The 19,871-nt window shown below is 43.9% G+C and overlaps 2 protein-coding genes across 5 annotated transcripts in view; both read left to right on the top strand.

The window, feature by feature from the left end:
- Positions 1–6,972, top strand: part of OSBPL2 (oxysterol binding protein like 2) — a 55,754-nt gene extending 48,782 nt beyond the window's left edge. For all 4 annotated transcript variants that reach the window (XM_034786594.1, XM_034786595.1, XM_034786592.1 and 1 more), the window contains one exon: positions 2,471–6,972. In XM_034786594.1, coding sequence (XP_034642485.1) covers positions 2,471–2,573 — 103 coding nt within the window. In that variant the 3' untranslated portion in view covers positions 2,574–6,972. The remainder of the gene's footprint in view (positions 1–2,470) is intronic.
- Positions 6,973–10,123: 3,151 nt separating this feature from the next.
- ADRM1 (adhesion regulating molecule 1) lies at positions 10,124–19,197 on the top strand. The gene is made up of 10 exons (XM_034786596.1): positions 10,124–10,277; positions 12,077–12,287; positions 12,566–12,682; positions 12,816–12,939; positions 13,349–13,435; positions 14,336–14,417; positions 15,351–15,586; positions 15,853–16,010; positions 17,806–17,908; positions 18,966–19,197. The coding sequence occupies exons 2-10, from the start codon at positions 12,078–12,080 to the stop codon at positions 19,070–19,072; spliced, it is 1,224 nt and encodes a 407-aa protein (XP_034642487.1). The 5' UTR covers positions 10,124–10,277; position 12,077; the 3' UTR covers positions 19,073–19,197.
- The last annotated feature ends 674 nt before the right edge of the window (positions 19,198–19,871 follow it).

Genomic DNA, 19,871 nt, shown 5'->3' with positions numbered 1-19,871 from the left:
GGCCTTTTTACTACAGGATGAATAAAACCTTGGGAGTATCCCAAAGGAGTTGTTTTAAGAGAGGGAGATTCTTGTGGAAGGTGGCGTTCAGTGGATATTTCCCTGTGTAGTACTGCCAGCACCAAAAAAACCCAGCCATCCCAAGGATAGACGGGGCCAACCAAATGGTGTCCAACACATATCACCCAATGGTGGAGATTGTTACTGGGAAACAAATTGCTGTAAAGAACATGTAACCCAAATAGTCATCTCCTAAAATAACCAAATGCCAAAAAATACTAATACAATACTTTAAAATTCTAAAGCAGTTTTCATCCCTAGGTAACTTTAAAGTTCTTTACAAAGGTGGGGTAAGTAGGGCTCAGAGAGGTGAAGTAACTTGCTGAAGGTCACACGGTGACGCTGTGGCATCCTTGGGAACAGAAATGAAACTGATAATGAAGGTTAAGAATACATCTGTGTAAGGAAGAAAAGGAACATTTGGATTATGGTTATTCCCATTTAGGCATGTTTCAGTGTAGTAACAGGCATAAGCACTGAAAGATTTGGGTGGTATTTACTTTTCCTGCTGTTAACCCACAATCAAGTCTTAGAGTAGCAGCTCTACTTTTTTGTGTAATCAAGCCTTAGTTGTGGAAAGGTATTCCTTTTTAGATTGGAAAATGATTTACCTAACTATTGGATAGTGCAGCACCATTTTGTTCTTGTTCAGTAATAAAACACACAAAAAATAGAAGCATCTTGAAATACAGTGCATCTGTTGTTATATTGGTCTGATTCACAATCTTGCCTTACAGGCACACCGGAAAAAGAAACCAGGCTATTCTTGCACTTTTTTGATTTTTTGTTTTTTGTTTTTTTTGTAGTAAGCAGATAAAATTAAATTCTGAAGCAACAGGAGGAGATTCTCAAAGGTAGAAAGAGCAGTTAAGCACCCAACTCCCATTGAAACTCAGTGGGAAATGGTGTCTAATTCCCATTCATACCTTTGAAAATCTCTTCTAGAGCTGTGGTTTTCAACCTCTGTTCATTTGCAGACCCCTAAAAAATTTCAAATGGCAGTGGGGACCTGTAACCGGGTCAGGACTCACCACTGCTGGCACCTCCTGTTGGTTGCTCCGGGAATTAGCGCCCTTTGCATGTGGTGTCTCGCCCGTTGTCTGCTCTGCTGATTTGGGAACTGCCTTGCTCCCCACTTGGCCGTGTTCACTTCAGGACACTGCCCTCCGGCAGCACCCACTTCTCCATTCTCACCCCCTTCGGGGGGGGGGGGGCGGGGGAAACAGTCTTTCGACTTGCACCTGCCTCAGTGGCCAACCACAACCCCAAAGTCTAGCCCCTCACCTCAGGGCAAGTTGTAGTCTGTCTTGGCCACACTACTCTGTGGCCAGGTGCAGTGCAAGGAGGGAGCGGGGGGACCCAGGCCCACTCGCTACTCAGGGTCCCAACCCAGGGACCCTCTAGCAACAGCCTCTCTGCCCTCCTTCTCTCCCCTCTTGTCTGACTATTTTCCCTGGGCTGCTTCCCCTTGGGCCCCTTGCACCTTCTCGGCCCTTCTAGTCAGGGGCCGCAGCCTGGCAGGTAATGGGCCAGAGTTCTCCTCTGCTCCCCCGAACCTGCACTGCTCTGTCCAAGGTGTTACCTCCTTGCCTCAGGAGCCAGTCCTCCTCCCTTGCTAGTCAGGGAGAGACTGCCCTCTCCTTTGCTAGGCAGCCTTTATATAGGGCCCTGATTGGCTGCCTCTTTTCTTTGCCCTGATTGGCTCTCCACAGGCCTTTGCTGATTGGCTGCTGGTCTGCACAGCCTCTCTGGCCTGTCCCAGGCCTTCTTCTCATGGAGTGGGGCAGCCGCCCCACTACAGGACCCTTTCAGAAATCTTGGACCAGAGGTTGAAAACCACTGTTCTATGGTAACGGCAACCTTTGGTGGACCCCTTAGACATAGTCTGCGGACCCCCTGGGTTCTGCACACCACAGGTTGAGAATCCCTGTTCTAGAGAACATACAATTGATTTCAACTATTGCTACCAATTAATACACAGAACAGCTTAAACTTGAGCTTCTACTGATATGCTGTACAAAATGCAGCTATACAGAACAGAACTGTTTTTCTTGTGTGTGGAAACTCTTAAAAGAGGAAGAATATTTTATGCCAAAAACTGAGTTGGCAATTTAAAATATAAAGAATGTTGATGTTTAGATTTTTCCCTTTGATGAACTGGGACAGGAATGATAAAACCAGGACTATAAGGTCAAGAAGAAAGGGGTATATAAACAAGGATGGAGAAAAGTCTTTGATAAACATAACTTAAGAACTAGATTTCTTCCCCTCCCCCCGCCAAATAGCTAATGGGAAAGAATAGGTTAGATTGAGAAATTCAGGTGCCTTTTTACACTTGTTTGTAAAAGAAGCAAAAAATTGTTTTCCCTTTAATACATGTTTCCTTACCCACTTCATTTGCTTTTCACAGATGGTTTCATCAAGGCAATAACCCATACACTGGAACTTCAGACTGGTTATATTCAGGCGGATACTTTGATAGAAATTTCTCAGACTGTCCAGATATATATTGAAATCTCTGAACCCATCACTCCATCTCATCTGGACATCTAGTTGTTAAATTTCAATCTATGCCAGTTATTCTGGTTTTGTTAATAGCAAAAAACAGCTTTTCTAAAGTAAATTTTAATGAAAATTGTATCATTCACCAGTCAAGGATTTGTCACTGATTTTGATGGCCAAATATTTAAATGCTGTTACATTCTTTCCATAAAGCTTTCATCTGAAATCATCATGTTTTCACTAAGTTTTAAAAGGGACATCAGTTGTCTTTTTTTCTCTTTATCCAAAGGTATGCTGTAGCCAATAGAGTTTACAGCACCCTTTTAATTATATAACAGAGAAAAAATAGCAGTGATATCCTTGTTACTTCACTTAGTGCAGCATTAAAGAATCTAACTATCCAGAACGTGGAACAATGGTAAATTAGTATGGTACAAACATGATCAAATCGGGCAGAGTCGGCATTCCCTGTAAAGAGATGTATGTGACGTTTTCAAATGGTAAGCAGAGCTGAAGAGATTGGAGCTCCGGTCTATCTCAGTACAATTCAGTAATTCAAAGGCTTGGAAAAAAACCCAACAAAACACAGAATGTTAGGCTTACTGCAGTTTGCAAAACTGCTACTCTGAATTGTCTCTGTCTTTGGGCACTGTGAGCATTACTTAAACTATATACCTATGATGATAACTACATAAAACCTTGTGCGTTGGGGGATGGGAAGGGTGCATTAACAAACATCTGCTTTTCTAAAGTCAAATGTTACTCTTAATATACAGAAAGCTTCAGAGAGATTTGTAGAAACATAGAAGTTGTGGTTCCAGCGTAAGATAAAGATATTGGATATTGCTTGCCACTAGGAGGCTTGGGACTCCAGCACTAATTTAAGCAGCTTAAGCACTATTTATGCTTCTAGACTGACTTTTCTTTGGAAGCACTCAGTATATATCCACAGATGGTCTTATTTGTTTTTAGTTTTATTTTGTTTTTTGTGCATGTTCTGAAGCATTACTGGTAACATCTGGTTGTATGTTGTTTAAAAAAAAAAAAACACAAAAAACAAAACCCCAATCCATTTAAAGCTAAGTGGCGTAACTAAAGTTATTTTAAAACTGGTATTAGGTATAATCTCTGTAACCACTTGCAGTCAGAAAATAGATTTATTTTTGTTGGCATAGAAATGTTGGAACGATTTGCACTACAAATCAGTTGACGGTATCTATAAATGTATGGAGTTAATTGTCAAAGTGGTACATTTCTGAGAATGGGAGGGGGCTTAAACAATTAGGTTTAGAAATTAAACCAATTTTAATAGTTGCTCATTCTTTTATGAAAGCTCTCAGTTTAGTAACCAATAGAAACTGGCTACGTTGCTGATAAGTTTACAGTCATTCAGAGATTGCTGATATTAAACACCAGCATTTCTTTGAGTATTCATGAAAGAATCAGTCTGATTTCCAAATGCATTTGAGGATGTGTACTTGTGATGTCATCCAAAGATTAGGTTTTGAAGTGCATTTACCAGCTAGAAGAAAAATGAAAAATAAACAAAATCCAAGAGAAACATATTTCTTTTATGTGAAATTAGGCACCCAAAGATGGAAGATTTGATATTTGTTACATTTTGTTCATTTTTCCAGTGAAGAAGGTAAGCTGTGAAGGTTCAAGGCAATAAAGGCACAACTCTGAAATAAATTCATGTCACTGTATCCTGTCGTCAGCAATCAACTTTGTTGACCTTGAAGTCTCTTGGACATGCAGGCTAGTCTTGATGATATTGTTTAGATTGGTGTGCTAGAGAAGAAAATATTCACTCCTGATTTAAGTACATTGGCAATTCTGATTTTTATAAGGCATAACTAATGCATATGGACAACTTAAACTTCTTCCGATCAGCTTTTTTGTAAAATTAAACCTAAAAGATTAATATTTCACATACTTTAAGCCCCTTCAGTTTTCTTGCAAGTAGATCTTAACATAAGGAGCACTGTACTCAGCTATCAGTGAAAACCGTGAAGGGATTCAAGTTTTAAGCCATTTTTGTAATGTTTCATGAATAAAACTTGTTTAAGCTAAATACTTAAGTTTGTTCATTGTTAACAATGCTGCTTTAATACACATGCATATAAATAGAAAGTCACCAGAATGAAAAAATGCTATAGTAATATGATTGATTTTTAAAAATCCTATTTATAAATAAGATGTACAGGTGGGAAATCTTTTAATTTTGAATCACAGCTTAAGTTCAGTAGGTCTAAAAATATTTCCATTAGGCAAAAATCCGTTTTTTATTTGAAAAAGGCTATAGAGGCACACTTAATCCAAACTCCATTGTATCAGTCTTTATAGCATAAACTCCAGAAAAACGTCACCCATTACTATTGTCTACATTGCATAGATCTGTTACTTTGGCATTTTTCCTAATTTTAAATCAAAGTCCAACAACTTCTACTTTTTTCCCCCCCATGGCATGTTAATTTTCCTAAAAATTCCAAGTGAATTCTATCTTTGTCTGTTTTGTTGGCTTATTAAGGCTGTATCCAAAGTATTTACAAAACATTTCCTCACTACTGATGGTTAGCGTTCATTTCACTAGCCATCTGATACCTAATGTTACATTTTGATTATTTGTGTCTCAGTGAAAAATATTAATGTCTCTTTAAATGAAAAACTCACCTATGTAGTTTTACTTCTTAAAACACATAAACTAAACTTTGCACCTTTTTAAAAGAATGTCACTTTTATAACTTGATTAAACACTGACTGTATGTAAAATAACTGTATGTTGGTATGTGTTCATACATCTACATAGATTTTTTTTTTTTTTAAAGGAAACCACAATAGATGCTAAACACACTTCAGGCCTATACATGGTGTAAATGATGTTTGAAGTGTGACTTTCTCAATAGAGCAACTATTTTTGTGGGGAGGAAAAGTTTACACATTATCTTGGCTGATCATTTTCCTTTGTATCTACCTTGATACTTTCTGGAGACATATGATTTGAATTAGAATTTTCATCCCTACAAACACAGCTTTTCTTCTGCTTGAACATGCAGTGGACTCAATTCTTTGACATCAGGCTGTTGCTAGTAAAAACGGAGATGTCAAAAATGTAGATATCACAAATATACTGAAAACTACTGTAGGAAGAAATGATCTGAAAAAGAACAAATTAGTTATTTAAACTTTTTTTTAATTTTATTTTATTTTTTTTTAAACTCAAACAGGATTCCTTTCCCCAACCCCCTAAAAAAGGATGTGGGTCTATCAGATATGTTTTGAATGTTGTTCCCCACAATGGAAGTCCTACCATTACATGTTTTAAAAAACCCAAACACTAAGTGGAGGGGACAGTATGGAACTCTTAGTAAAAGGTAAATTAATCTTTTGATAAAATGTTACATTCCAACACAAGTGAAACTCTAAGTTAATAGCCACTGCATAGCATCTAGGTTGGTCATTTTGAGGATACACCATACTGTAGATTTGTGACAACTGTTTGGGATATTGAACCCCTGTAATTTCTGGGGCCCAGATTATATAGAGAGGGGAATTATACTCCAAATTAAATAGAAAAACCACAGAAATTAGCAATGGTGACCCATTTGAACACAGTTTAAAATTCTCAAATTAAAAGGTGAAGGCTGTGAGGTATATTTTCTTCTGCCTCAACACTTCGCAATCTTGGGGTGGGGGGGTTGTTTTGTTTTACTTTTCAAGGATTTTTCCTAAATCCTAAAATGGTTATAAAAGACTTCGGATCACTAATTTTTACATACTAATAGTCTGTGATAAAATGGTTTGTATTTGTAACCATCTGTACAGTACATATGCCTGATGTATTTCCTCATAAATGTAGTCCTTATCGCTCATGTTCACTGTACGCAATGTATCTTAATGTTACAAATAAACATGTTTGTTTAGTGTGTGGACTAAACACTACATAATTTGATAATATACTGTAACTTTGCCTCTCTGAAAACACACCTGTAGTTTGGGTCAATTGTATAATAAAGCAATATTTAAATTTATGTAAATCTAAATGGTTCTATCATAGAAAATTCATTTTTGGTATGTTTTGTAGCATGAAAAAATTAAAACTTGCTTATACCCAGAATTCCAGTCCACTTTGATTATACTTTTATGAAGCTGCTTTTCTTTTGCCTTACTCAATTGCTGTATTCCTATTGATTAAATATTTACACACTGTGTGTTTGCCTTATCCATGTTGCATGAAAATATCAAATAATAAAAATGATTTAGTGAAATGGATTTATTTTTATAATATTTAATAACAGTCAGTACCCATCTATAACAATCAATCATATTTAGCTTTTCAGAGAAGTCTGTACAGATTTGTGGACATAAATGTTAAACTGTAAATCTGAATAAAGGTCATTTTGAAGAAGACATGCAATGTTTGGTATTAAATATTTTTTTAGGAGTCTGAAATGTTTTCCTGTCAGCAAAAAAAAATCTTGATTTAGTGCAAGCAATTGACTTGCAGTGTGACATTGTCTCAAGAATTATTGCCTAGTAAATTGCTTGTTTTCTTCTATAGTTTTATATGCTGAGGATATGCCTGAAATCTGTCTGGGGGCAAGACTGACTATGTCTCAGCCGAGGAGGTAGCAGAGAACTTCTCTGGGCAGGGAACTGCACTGTCCCACTGGAAGAGTTTCCAACTGCATCATCTTTGATTCAAGTCTGCATTCTTCTCTTGATTACAGCTACTGTTTGTATCACATAGCCACTTCACAAACCCATGCTACCTTGTATTGTTCACTGAGCTCTCAGCTGGGTTAAGTGGATTCTTTGACAGGAGAAATGGTAGCTCTCACAAGCTGAATCAAGAACAGATCACTGCAGGAGTCCACTAGAAACCCCTGTCTCCCTCCCCCAGTGCTGACTGCCTATTTACAATTACTTTAAGGTTGATCTGGGTTTAAAATCCACTTAATGTGCTACATTGATTTTTTTTATGCTAACTTTTAATCAAAATGACATGCCAGTGACTAAATCAAATGTTTTACAAAAGTCTAATATGTCACAATTGCCTTTACAAAGCAAATGTATCCTCTCATAAAAAATAAAGTTTGAGATCTATGTTCAATAAAACAATGAAGAATGTCACTGATTATGCTGCTACCCTTTTAAAAACTGTCCTGGATCAGCCTTTTTGTGGTTTTTTGCCTGGGATCTGTCAGGTTAACAAGTCTATAAGTAAGCAAGTAGTCCTGTTTACCCTTTTAAAAATATTGGCAGAATATTAGCAGTAACTACTATTGTTTAATGTTTATCTGCAGGACTGATTAACATCCCCCAAACTACTTTGGAGTAGAAAGCATTTAATCACTATAAACTGCATGCAAACATCTAGCTTCTTTCCAAATACAGAACAGAAATATTTTACACTTCTGCCTTTTGTATATCATACTAGACAGGGACAGTAAAATTGTCAGTTAACAGATCTATACTATGCTATGTTTTTCTTATTCCTGAACTAGTAAGAAAATTCCTTACTATCTTTGCATCTATTGCCTATAGATTTCAATATCTTTAGCTTCCCTTATCAATTGGGAACAATGACTATAAGTTAGCAATCATGAAACTGCAATCACTTTCTCCCTTTCCACTTATTTTATTGCTGCTTTCATGTCTCTTAACCAGGACTAGTTTTTAAAAAAATGAATGATCCTGCTTTGTGATTTCATATTGTTACAGGTCCCCTACCTCCAGAACCAAAATATTCTTAAAACTCTCAATTTGTATTCATATTGTTTTGTTTAAATTCTCCTCTCAATCAGTTTGGCTCAATTGTTTTTAAACGGAGGGTCAGAATTTCATGAAGCCAAAGTACCTTTTTATGGAGAAATGCTCTGAAGGAGAGGATAAGCATTTAAATACTTGGGGAGCATGGGAAGATCCAGTGAAGGAAATGGAAAGGAGATCAATAGATGAGGTATTAAATAAAAACATCACCTCACCCACCTTGTGTCTCTAGGTATTTATATAGTACTTTAAAAAAAAATGCTGATCAATAGTGATAGCTGGACCTCATGCTTCGTCTTGGTCAGAATGCTTAACTGCACTTAGCCTTGAGGTGGAGTAAAACAGGAATCAGATTGCTCACTCCCATTGGGTGAGATTCTTCACGCCCTTCCTCAGACTTCTGCTTTCCTGCAGTGGAACAAATATTGCCTAGTTTATTCTGTGTTCTCTTGTTCTATTAACAGTGTTGACCGCTCCCAGAACTGCCTGCACTGTAATGTCTTCCCTTGCCACAAGTCCATGTTGGGCAGGGTCTGCAGGCGTAATGTAGAAGGGCTGTGTTCTGTTAGCAAATGATGCAGTTTCTGCATAAAACGTTCCTTTATGCCAAAAAACCTAGGATCCCTACCTCTAACGGACACAAAGATAAACCAAAGGGATGGAGGAAGACATGGGACTTGGTCCAAAGTGCCTGTGTGTTTTCTTTTAATAAATGTTGCTCAGTAGGTAGTGGTTGTACTGTGATAATGCCTCCAGGCCCCAAGGCCTCACAGTGCTAGGCCCAAAGCGTTTACAATCTAAGTAGTCCTTGGGCTAGGCCACCACGTCAAGGCCCTTGGTTGATGCCCGGGGGCCCGTTGTGCTGGGCCTGAGCTTGCTCCCGCTATGCTGGAGCACTCCATTGCTCATGGCGGAGCCTCCATCGTGGCCAGAGCATCTGCCCTCCTTGCGGGCGATCCTGGGTAGGAACTAGTGCGCCACGCGCATCTCGTATCCCAGCCTTGGCAGTGCATGGCAATGGGCCTGCTCCTCCCCGGGGCAGCTGGTGGCTGGGCTCTGCACCCCCTGCCCCTGGGGAGGGACCTGCCCCCCGGTGGTGAGGCTCCAGGCCTGGAGGTGAAGGCAGCAGCGTCCCATGGTGGGTCCCAGGGGGGTGACCCGCGCTCCCGCCTGGCCTCCAGGGGAGCTGGGCACTGCAAGACGGCCTGGCACAAGCTGCTCCACATGTCCCCCAGGGCAGATGGGCCACTCCACAGGCACCAGGGGCTGCTCCTCCCTGCACCCCGGATGGATGGGCTGCTCCAAGCAGTCCCATTGAGGGGCTCCGCCAACCCCGCAGGGGTGAGTGGGCCGCTCCACAGACACTTCTCTTGGGTGCTATTAGGAGCTGTTCTTCCCCCTCCCCCCACCCCCAGGGCAGATGAACCACTCCACACTCAGTTCCATTCGGTGCCAGTAGGGGCTGCTCCTCCCCGCACGCCTTAGGATTGATAGACCGCTCCAGGCTGTTCCATTGGGCGTCACTAGGGGCCGCGCCCCCAGACCCCGCTGTGAATAGGCCGCTCCACAAGTATCAGTTCCATATTAGGCGCTGATGTGCTCCGCCCCCCCCCCCCGCAGGGACAGATGAGCTGCTCCACAGTCCCGTTGGTCGCAATGGCCTCCCCCCATCGCTTGTGGGTGGTTCGGCCGTCATGACACAGCACAATAGCCAGAGCAGGCGGGGGAGCTCGCTCTCCACCGAACCTTGCGAGGCCGGCGCGGTGCATGTCGGTCCGGCTGGCGTTGAGTGACATACGAGCCGGCCAATGGGAAGAGCATCAGAGCCCGTCGGAGAAGGCCGGCGCCAATGGCTGGCGGGGAGGAGGGCGGTGCCGGTAGGTTTCCTCGGGGGACTCGGAGCCGGAAGAGCTACCTGTGAGGTGACTGAGGAAAGGCGGCAGGTAAGTGCGGGGACTCGGCTGGGTACGAACCGCACGCTGGGGGGCGGCTCGGGCTAGAGAGCCGGGGACGGGCCCGGGCCGGGGTCGCGCCGCCGCGAGGAAAGGCCGTTGGGCGGGTGCAGCGCTCTGGTCCGGGCGAGGCGCCCCCGGGCTGCGGGGCCTGGCGCGTTTCCCTCGGCTGAGCTGTAACCCCGGCTCCCTCCCGCGGCTGGGAGTCCGGCCCTGCTGCTGCCCGCCCGCCCCGCAGCTAGGAGTCCGGCCCCGCGGCCGCCGGTCGGGCCGCCGCGCTGCCCCGGGAACGGCCTGTGGGCCGCCCCGCGAGCGCAGGCCTGCGGCCCCCTCGGGAGTGACTCGGCCGCTCTGGGCGTCGCGCAGCGGCCGATGCGGTGGCGCTGGCGCGTCCAGCCGCCTGACTCCGTAGTGGGGCGGATTAGCTGTAGACCTGGTGCCCTTCCCTCATGTCAAGTAGCGCTCCGGCTAACCCCGGGCTCCCGTCAGCAGCAGGTCAGCATCAGCCCTGTCGTACAGGCCCGGAAACTGAGGCCCCGGGAGATGAAGGGACTTACCCAGGGTCGCCCATCAGGCCAGTGGCCGAGCTGGAAATAGGGCCAGATCTCCTGAGTCCCAGCCCAGGCTTCTGTCCCCAGCTGACCCTCTCTTTCCTAAGTTGTCCTCATGAAGTTCAGGCCCTAGCCCTGGAGATGAATTGGGGTGGTGCTGTTTCAGGCAGTCTGGAGATTTGGGCAGACTTCAGGCCTGCTGTCACATGATTCACGTGGAGTGAATTGCATCAAATTTCTTTCCAAAGCTGTCCTACATAGGCACTGCCTCCTGGGTAAACATAGCTCAAGATCACTGCCCTATTTCCTGAATGCATATGCAGTGTATAGCAGGCAGCTTGGCCTCTAGTGCATCTGAGAGGGAGTTGGGATTCCTGTTTTCTGTTCCTGCTTCTACTGATTACTTCAATATTCAACCTGAGAGCAGTCACAGACCTCTCTTTGTGTATATGTGCCTCTGTAAAATGAAGATGGTTTCTTAGTTTGTGGATGATATGAGAATTTTTAAAGTAACTTTGAAGATGTAAAGTTCTATGCAAACTTCTGTGCAAACGCTAACAGCACTTAAACTTGGGACAAGCAGTGGAATGACTGGTTCAAACAATGACCCCTGCTTCTCAGAAGCAAATACAAAGTTGTCTGCTTGCCAGTGTGACAAGGTCTTCCTGTGGGTTTATCACAGTCTAATCTTTTAACTTCTCTACATGTTTTTCTGAGTAGCTTTGTAGGCTGCATCAAGCAATGTAGCACTTGTGGAATGCGCTGCACGATATATCCGGCTATTTTGAAACCAAATGTATAGTTGTGAAGGCTTTTTGCCATGGAAGTTATTGTGCCAATTATTACCTTGGATACTATAGTGATAAGTGTGTTAGAAATATTTGAAAGAGAGGGTCAATTACAGTAGTACTCTGACTCATACAGAATTGGTCTGGCCTGTGTCATCTTTCTTAGAATCAAAGAATGAGTTTCAGGAAGAAGTCATTTTCATTTTGAATATCTTAATGGATCAGTGCCATGAGAGTAATGGAGTTGGGAAGGTTAGAGCCTCTTCCAAATAATTGCTAGGGATTTGTTAACATGTCAGCTCTTCGGCAGTGCATTGCAAATTCTAGAAACAGTGGACAACTTTTTCTTGTGGAGTTAGTTCTTGGTTGAGGTTCTAATGAAATCTAGGAGCAGAGAGAAACGATGGGATATTTATATAGTCATAATTTCTAGTCCATTGTCTCTTTTCAGGATGTCTTCAGGTGCATTGTTTCCAAGCCTGGTGCCAGGCTCCCGCGGCTCATCCAGCAAATATTTGGTGGAATTTCGGGCAGGAAAGATGTCTCTAAAAGGCAGTACTGTAACTCCAGATAAACGAAAAGGCCTTGTTTATATCCAGCAAACTGATGATTCCCTCATTCATTTTTGTTGGAAGGACAGGACTTCTGGCAATGTTGAAGATGTGAGTATAACTTCATTATTTCAGTCTTAAGAGTTTTGTAATGGCTCTTTTGTACTCTGTATTGTGAACCCCAGTGAAAGTGTCTGTAAGAAGAGATTTGAGTAAGACAGGTAGTGGCTTTACAAATGGGCTTTGGAAGTACACATCTGGTGTAAGGGGCAACGTGGAAGACGGCATAGAGAGATGTTTGTGTGAGGAGTAGGCAAAGAAGTATCCAAGTTCATTATTATTATTATTATTATTTTATTTTTTTTTAAATCCACCTCTCTCTTTTCCAGGACTTGATTATCTTTCCTGATGACTGTGAATTTAAGAGGGTACCTCAGTGTACTACTGGTCGTGTGTATGTGCTGAAGTTCAAGGCAGGATCAAAGCGACTTTTCTTCTGGATGCAGGTTCGTGACAAGTAAACGGTAACATTTAGAATTCCTTTGTTTCAAGACGTGTGAGGAATACTCAAGGAGGGGCTAGACAGGGGTCTAATCTGTTTTGAAGATGCTTGGAGGCTTAAAAACAACTCTCTTACAGGAACCGAAGACTGATAAAGATGAGGAGCACTGCCGTAAAGTGAATGAGTATCTCAACAATCCTCCAATACCTGGTGCTTTGGGTGGGAGTGGAAGTGGAGGCCATGAGCTGTCAGCATTAGGAGGTATAGTCTATTCTCTTCTCCTTAGTTTGAGAGGTTTTTTTTTTATACACACTTTGCAATTTTCTAGGAACCAAATCCCTGCTGATTTTGGAGGGTGACCTGGGGAGAAGGCTTATACTAGAAATGCAGAAACACTCTTAGCAACACAATTTATTTTGCTACAGTAGGAAGGAGCAGGCTGAAAAATGAGTCTGCAAGAAGAAACTCCTCTTGGTTGTATCTGTTAGGTTTTCTGGAGTCCTCCCTTTTTCTAAAGCTAAGTGCTTTTTTTTTTTTTTTTTACCATTTTAAAATAGTAAATACTTGAAACAGTTTCTCCTTGCAGCATATGTCAATTAATCTCCTGCTGCTTGAGCCAGAGTGTTGTGAAAAATATGAATGTTGTATTTCAGAATGTGTTTGTTTTTAGGTGAGGGTGGCTTGCAAAGCCTTCTGGGAAATATGAGCCATAACCAGCTCATGCAGCTGATCGGACCAACGGGCTTAGGAGGACTTGGTAAAATACTTTCATATCTTTATGCCATAAGGGTGTTTTTCCTCCTGGGTTAAAACTGACCTTACACTGACTTATTTTCTTACTGATTTGAATGACGTTTCCTTCATGTAAGAAGGCAGTCCCTTTCTCAAAGACAAAATAATAAATAGATGGGAAGACTGGACAACAGAATGCAGATGGTCATATGGACAGGCATACAGCAGTTAGACCTGGAATAAGAAGCAGCTGCAGGGGGAATATGTACTAAATGGAGCAAGTGGCTATCATGTGGTTCGGGAGAAGAATCAAAAGGAGAAATCACTGAAAGCTCTTTTAAACCACCCTCTACTTCTGTGTAGATTGTTCCTGCTGCCAGTTTAGAGAAGCTGTGACTAGAAACGGTGGAGGATTCGTTGATCGTAAATTCTTGTGTACAAGACACTTACCTCATCATTTTCTTGGCCTTTTGCCATGCATTAATGCCTTGCTGTGTTTTCTGCTGGAAGCAGTGGACCATCCTACTTGATTTTGCTCTGCCTGTAGAGTGTTTGACCACAGAGCTGTCTGTCTAGTGCTGCATGCCTGCATTAGAGTTGAAACTGAAGGGAATGCAGGGCTATAGGGGGGACACACCCATTTTCTTGGATGAAAGGGTTTTGCTGTGTGAGGGGCTTTTGTTTGTATTATACAAACCAAGGCCAGTTCATCCCTTGATATAGCTAAGAGTTGAGCAGTTTTGGACAGGGATTATTCTAATGGGGTTTAAAATTAGAAAATGAAAAATACCTGCATTTTCATAAAGACCGCAAAAAAAATGTTGTCTGTAAGTGCAGTTGAGTCAAACCTGAATAGCTTTATCTTTATAAAGGGAATGAACATAAAATAGTTTCTAAACCGATGTCTTTCCATCATTTATGGAAGGTGGACTTGGTGCACTGACAGGGCCTGGCCTGGCCAGCTTATTGGGAAGTGGGGGACCCCCAACCAGCAGCTCATCATCAAGGTAAGATCTACAGACACCCATTTGTGTAGTTCTTCTTAGTGTGATTGTTCCACTGAACTGGGGTCTAGTATTGTGGTTTTCAAACTTTTTTTTTTTTTTTTTCTTGTGACCCAGTTGAAGAAAATTGTTGATGCACACGACTCAATGGAGCTGGGGATGAGGGGTTTGGGGTATGGGAGGGGTTCAGGGCTGGGGCAGTGGGTCGGGGTGTGGGAGAGAGTCAGGGCTCTGGGCTGGGGCCAGGGATGAGGGGTTTGAGTGCAGGAAGGAGCTCTGGGTTTGGGTGGGGGAGCCTCAGGGCTGGGGCATGAGGCCGAGGCACAGGCTTACCTCGGGCGGCTCCCGGTCAGCAGCGCAGATGGGGTTGCTAAGGTAGGCTTCCTGCCTGTCCTGACACCGCGGACCGCACAGTGCCCCAGAAGCGGCCAGCAGCAGGTCCGGCTCCTAGGCGGAGGCGTGCAAGCGGCTCTGCATGGCTCTCGGGAACTGGCCAATGGGAGTGTGGAGCTAGTGCTCCGGGCGGGGGCAGTGCGTGGAGCCCTGTGGCACTCCCCTTCCCCCCGCCTAGGAGCCGGGCCTGCTGCTGGCCGCTGCTTGTGGGGCTCAGTGCAGTGTGAGAACAGGTAGGGGCTAACCTACCTTAGCCGGGCAGCACTGACAACGGGACTTTTAGTGGCCTAGTTGACGGCGCTGACTAGACCTGCCGCGATCCAGTGCCTTACATTCTGCAACCCAATACTGGGTCGTGACCTGCAGTTTGAAAACCACTGGTCTAGTGAATAGAAGAGAACAGTGGGAATCAGGACTCTTTCTTGCCCCTTAAAATGGGGGTAATATATGCACACAGGGGTGCCAAAGTTGGTTGGAAGCTGCTTATAAAAGTGCGAAGTAACTGCTTCTGCAGTAAGTTAATTATATTAATTACACTTCTAGTTCTCGCAGCCAATCAGCTGCTGTAACTCCATCTTCCACTACTTCCTCTACACGTGTAACGCCAGCCCCATCTGCTCCTGTGGCTGCATCTGCATCTACAACTAGTCCCAGCCCTGCACCAAGTTCGGGCAATGGAACCAGCACAGCAACAAGCCCAACTCAACCCATTCAGTTGAGTGACCTTCAGAACATTTTAGCCACTATGAATGTGCCAGCTGGAGCCGGAGGACAACAAGGTAACAGTACTCTGACCAGACACTGTTGGATACCATAGGTGCCTTAAAGCTATTTTACTGTCCTGTATTATTTCAAATTGGTTTGGAAGCCTTTCTGTTGAACCCTAACCTACTTTGGATAAGTGACGTACTTGTGACTGCCCCAGAGAGTGCCCTGAAATCAGTGGAGGGTCACATCTCCGTATTCACTCCAAGCACTAGTGGCTCTAGTTAAAGTAAACCAGTTTGCTTTGTGTTTAGTCTAACAAAGCTGCGTTCTATCCTAGTTGACTTGGCCAGTGTGCTGACTCCTGAGATCATGGCTCCCATTCTGGCAAATGCTGAAGTTCAAGAGCGGTTGCTGCCTTATCTTCCATCTGGGGAGTCACTGCCGCAGACAGCAGAAGAGATTCAGAACACTCTGACATCTCCCCAGTTTCAGCAGGTAGATGGCACAATGACACATTCTTCCATTGACCTAGCGCTGTCTACACTGGGGGATTAGGCCAGTTTAACTGTGGTACTCAAGGATGTGGGTTTTTCACAGCCCTGAGCAACATAAGTCAACCCAGCTATCTTTTCAGTGTAGACCAGCCCTAAGAAACTATTTCAATTCCCTGTGCTTCATGCAGCTAACAAATACTGGGCATCTGTTGGTTTTTATGGAAGTGTTAGAATCAAATCTCTCTTTAGACATACGATATATTTTTTGTGTGCATAAAATAGCTACACATGTGGCCAAAGCCTATTTGTCTCTGTGCTTTTCCCCCATTGATGGACTCTCAGTAAATGCTAAGAGCTCACTTTTCCATGGCAGTGGCATAGTCCCACATATGGTCTAAAGACCCCTCTCTTCCTTGATCTGGGCTTCCCCCTTCTCTTTGTAATGAAATCTCTCAGGACAGTATTCATGACTGCAATCTCAGGACCTCCCTTCATCGGAGAGCTGGTAGGCAACCTCCTTAAAGCTAGCAGATGTCCAGTCACTTGAAGTTTAAGTTGTCAGGGAAGAGATTTTCTTACTGCACACTTCCTCTTTGGGCATGTCTGAAGACAGAAGTTGCACAGGTTTAACAAATCTGTGTTAAAAATTGCTACAAACCCCTGTGTGGGTACAGTTTGATATCATTTAAACCTGATTTAGAGCAGTTTAGTTTGCACTGTTTAAATTGAGTTAAAAGTCAGTGCACATATTCTGTGGTTTAACTAAATTGGTTTAAATTAACACCATGTGTGTGCAGACCAGGCCTCAGCACAGATGTGGGCTAACTACGGCCCGCGGGTCCGTTCCGCCCGGCCCCCGAGCGCCCGGCTGGGGAGTCTAGTCCTTGTCACCCCCTCCCCCGCAGCCTTGCCGCCGCACTCTGGCCTGCCGCTCCCACTGGACAGTGTGGGGGAGTGCAGCTGGCTCTGGCCATGTGTCGCGGCTGCAAGCTCCTGCTGCTGGTAAGGGAGCAGGGGTTCTGGGGAGCAGTCAGGGAGGAAGGGGAGGTTGGATGGGGTAGAGATTCTGGGGGGGCTGTCAGGGGATAGGGAACAGGGGGGGTTGGGAATGGGAGTCGGGGCGGGGATGTGGATATAGGGGTCAGGAGGGCAGTCAAGGGACAGGGAGCGGGGGGGGGTTGGATAAGGGGGTGGGATCTCAAGGGGAGGGCAGCTAGGGGCAGGGGGTCTGAGGAGGGGCGGTCAGGGACAAGGAGCAGAGGGTGGGAGTCTGGGGGGTGGGGGCTGTCAGGGAGCAGGGGTGTGGATAGGGGTTGGGGCAGTCAGGGGACAGGGAGTAGGGGGATTGGATAGAGGGCAGGGGTCCCGGGAGGGGGCGGTCAGGGGACAAAGAGCAGGGGGAGTTGGATGGGTTGGAGGTTCTGAGGGGGGCAGTCAGGGGGCGGGGACCAGGCTGTTTGGGGAGGCACAGCCTTCCCTACCTGGCCCTCCATATAGTTGCGCAATCGTGATGTGGCCCTTGGGCCAAAAAGTTTGCCCACCCGTGCCTTAGAGTACAGTACACCAAGAACCAGGGGCCGGAGGAGTGACGTTTTAAAGCCTGCTCCACAGTAGGTGTTCCTTTATTTAAGTGAGACCTGCTCTCAATAGATCTGGAGTGGTCAGCATAGTCTATTGCGTAGAGAACCATTTCCATGTCAAAACCAAGATGAAGAAGAATTTATTCGAAGTAGCCACTCGGTATTGCAGAAACGAAATCAAAATTTTATTTGGTGGTGTTTGACTCTATTTCACAGGCATTGAGCATGTTCAGTGCTGCTTTAGCTTCAGGACAACTTGGCCCACTAATGAGTCAGTTTGGCTTACCAGCTGAGGCAGTAGATGCAGCAAATAAAGGTGGTAAGTATTTTTTTTTCTCTTGAAAGAACATGGATTTACATAATTGTTGCCCTGTAAATGACTGAATGCAGGGTCTGAATCTGTCATGGGAATAGATGCTGGGTAATGTTTTCAAAAATCATTCAAGTGCCTAAACTCATTGAATGTCAAGGGGATTAAGAGCTTTTGGGCTCTTTTGAAAAATTTACTTAGTAAATAAAATCACCAAACTCCTGTTCATAACAGTCTAAATGTGGTGTGTGTGTTCAGTCTCTTCTGAGATGGCTTCTATTCATCTAAGATTGCACAGTATTGATGCCCAAGTAGCTTCGAGGCTGCTTTCTTGCCTGAGATGCCAGTCTGAGAGAGCACTCTAGAAAAGGCTGTGCTAGACTTATGCAGCAGAGCTTGCAGTGACATTTAGGACTTAGGCCTGGGCTACACTAGCGGGTGGGGTTTGAACTAAGATGCGCAACTTCAGCTACGCGATCTTAGTTCAACTTACCTGGCCGTCCTCACGGCAGCGAGTCGACTGCCACGGCTCCCCTGTTGACTACGCTTACTCCTCCTGCCGAGGTGGAGTATGGGTGTCGATTCAGGGATCCATTTATCGCATCCAGACGAGACGTGATAAATCGATCCCCGATGCATCGAACACGACCCGCCGATCCGCCAGGTAGTATAGACGTACCCTTAGAAATATTTTTCCTGTAGCAGTCACTCAGCTGGTAATGCTTTTCTAGTGGGAATATTTAATTGAAGGCACTACTGCAGTAAATCAAGTTACCAGTAATTCTTGGTGCCTCTGACAGTGGGAGGGCCTGTTATCAGCTCTGTAAGCCTGGAAATGTTGGTATGGTAAATCTGTTATGACCAGTGGGTGTATATGTAAAGTATCAAGCTCAGTAAAGTTCCATTGATTGTCAGCGTATCTGCATGTTAAACCTAAACATACAAGCAAACTTTCCATCCTGTTTCCTCTGCTAAATGACCTGTATTTTCACTTCAGTCTAATTTATGATTATGAATTTTGTTCTTGGTGCAAAGCTAACCTAACTAATGTTTCTTTACTTTTCAGATGTAGAAGCATTTGCTAAAGCAATGCAGAACAATGTCAAGTCAGACCAAAAGGAGGGAGAATCAAAGGAAAAGAAAGATGAAGAGGAAGATATGAGTTTAGATTAAATTATCTGCTCTCCTTTATGAATAGTCCTAGCCATTAACTTAAGCAGCTTCAGTAGGATTACTAGTTAACTTCATATTATCCTTATCCTAAATCTACAAATAAAGGATTTTTATCTGCCAAATCACTTCATGGTCATGGAGCCTTAGTGCTTTCTTGCTTCTGACTCTTCATCCAAAGACAGTGGTAAACGGAGCTCTTTGCTTTTAAGTGAAATTTTGGATTAGAATATAGCTTGGGGGAGGGGAGGGGTCTTCAAAGGCACCAAGTGATGTCCATGTTTGTCTTATACAGGGGGAATTTTTCAGTTTAAAAAAAAAAAGTAGATGATTCATGGTTAAACATGTGTCCAAATACTTTTAGTATGGTCAATATTACAGCATGTGGTAAGAGCCACAGTTCTCACAGATTCCCAGGCCAGAAGGGAGCATTGTGATCATCTCATCTGACCTGTATTACATAGGCCAAAGAATGGTCCCAAAATTCCTAGAGCAGAGCTTTTAGGGGGGAAAAAAATCCAATCTTGATTAAAAAGTGAGTGGTGGAGAATCCATCATGACCTGTGGTAAATTACCATTCAGTTTGCACCTTATCAGCCTGAATTTATCTAGCTTCAACTGCTAGCCATGTTATACCCTTCTCTGCTAGACTGCAGAGCCTGTTATTAAATATTTGTTCCCTGTGTAAGTACATGAAATCACCCCTTAACCTTTGTTTAACTAAGCTAAATAGAGTGAGTTCCTTGAGCCTATTCGGCAGTTATTTTAATCCTTAAATGGGGAGGATTGTGAGAAGAGCTAG

Source organism: Trachemys scripta, chromosome 12 (genome assembly GCF_013100865.1).
Source record: "Trachemys scripta elegans isolate TJP31775 chromosome 12, CAS_Tse_1.0, whole genome shotgun sequence".
Taxonomy (NCBI): domain Eukaryota; kingdom Metazoa; phylum Chordata; order Testudines; family Emydidae; genus Trachemys; species Trachemys scripta.
The sequence above is the reverse complement of the archived record's forward strand: the minus strand, read 5'-3'. Positions and strand labels throughout refer to the sequence as shown.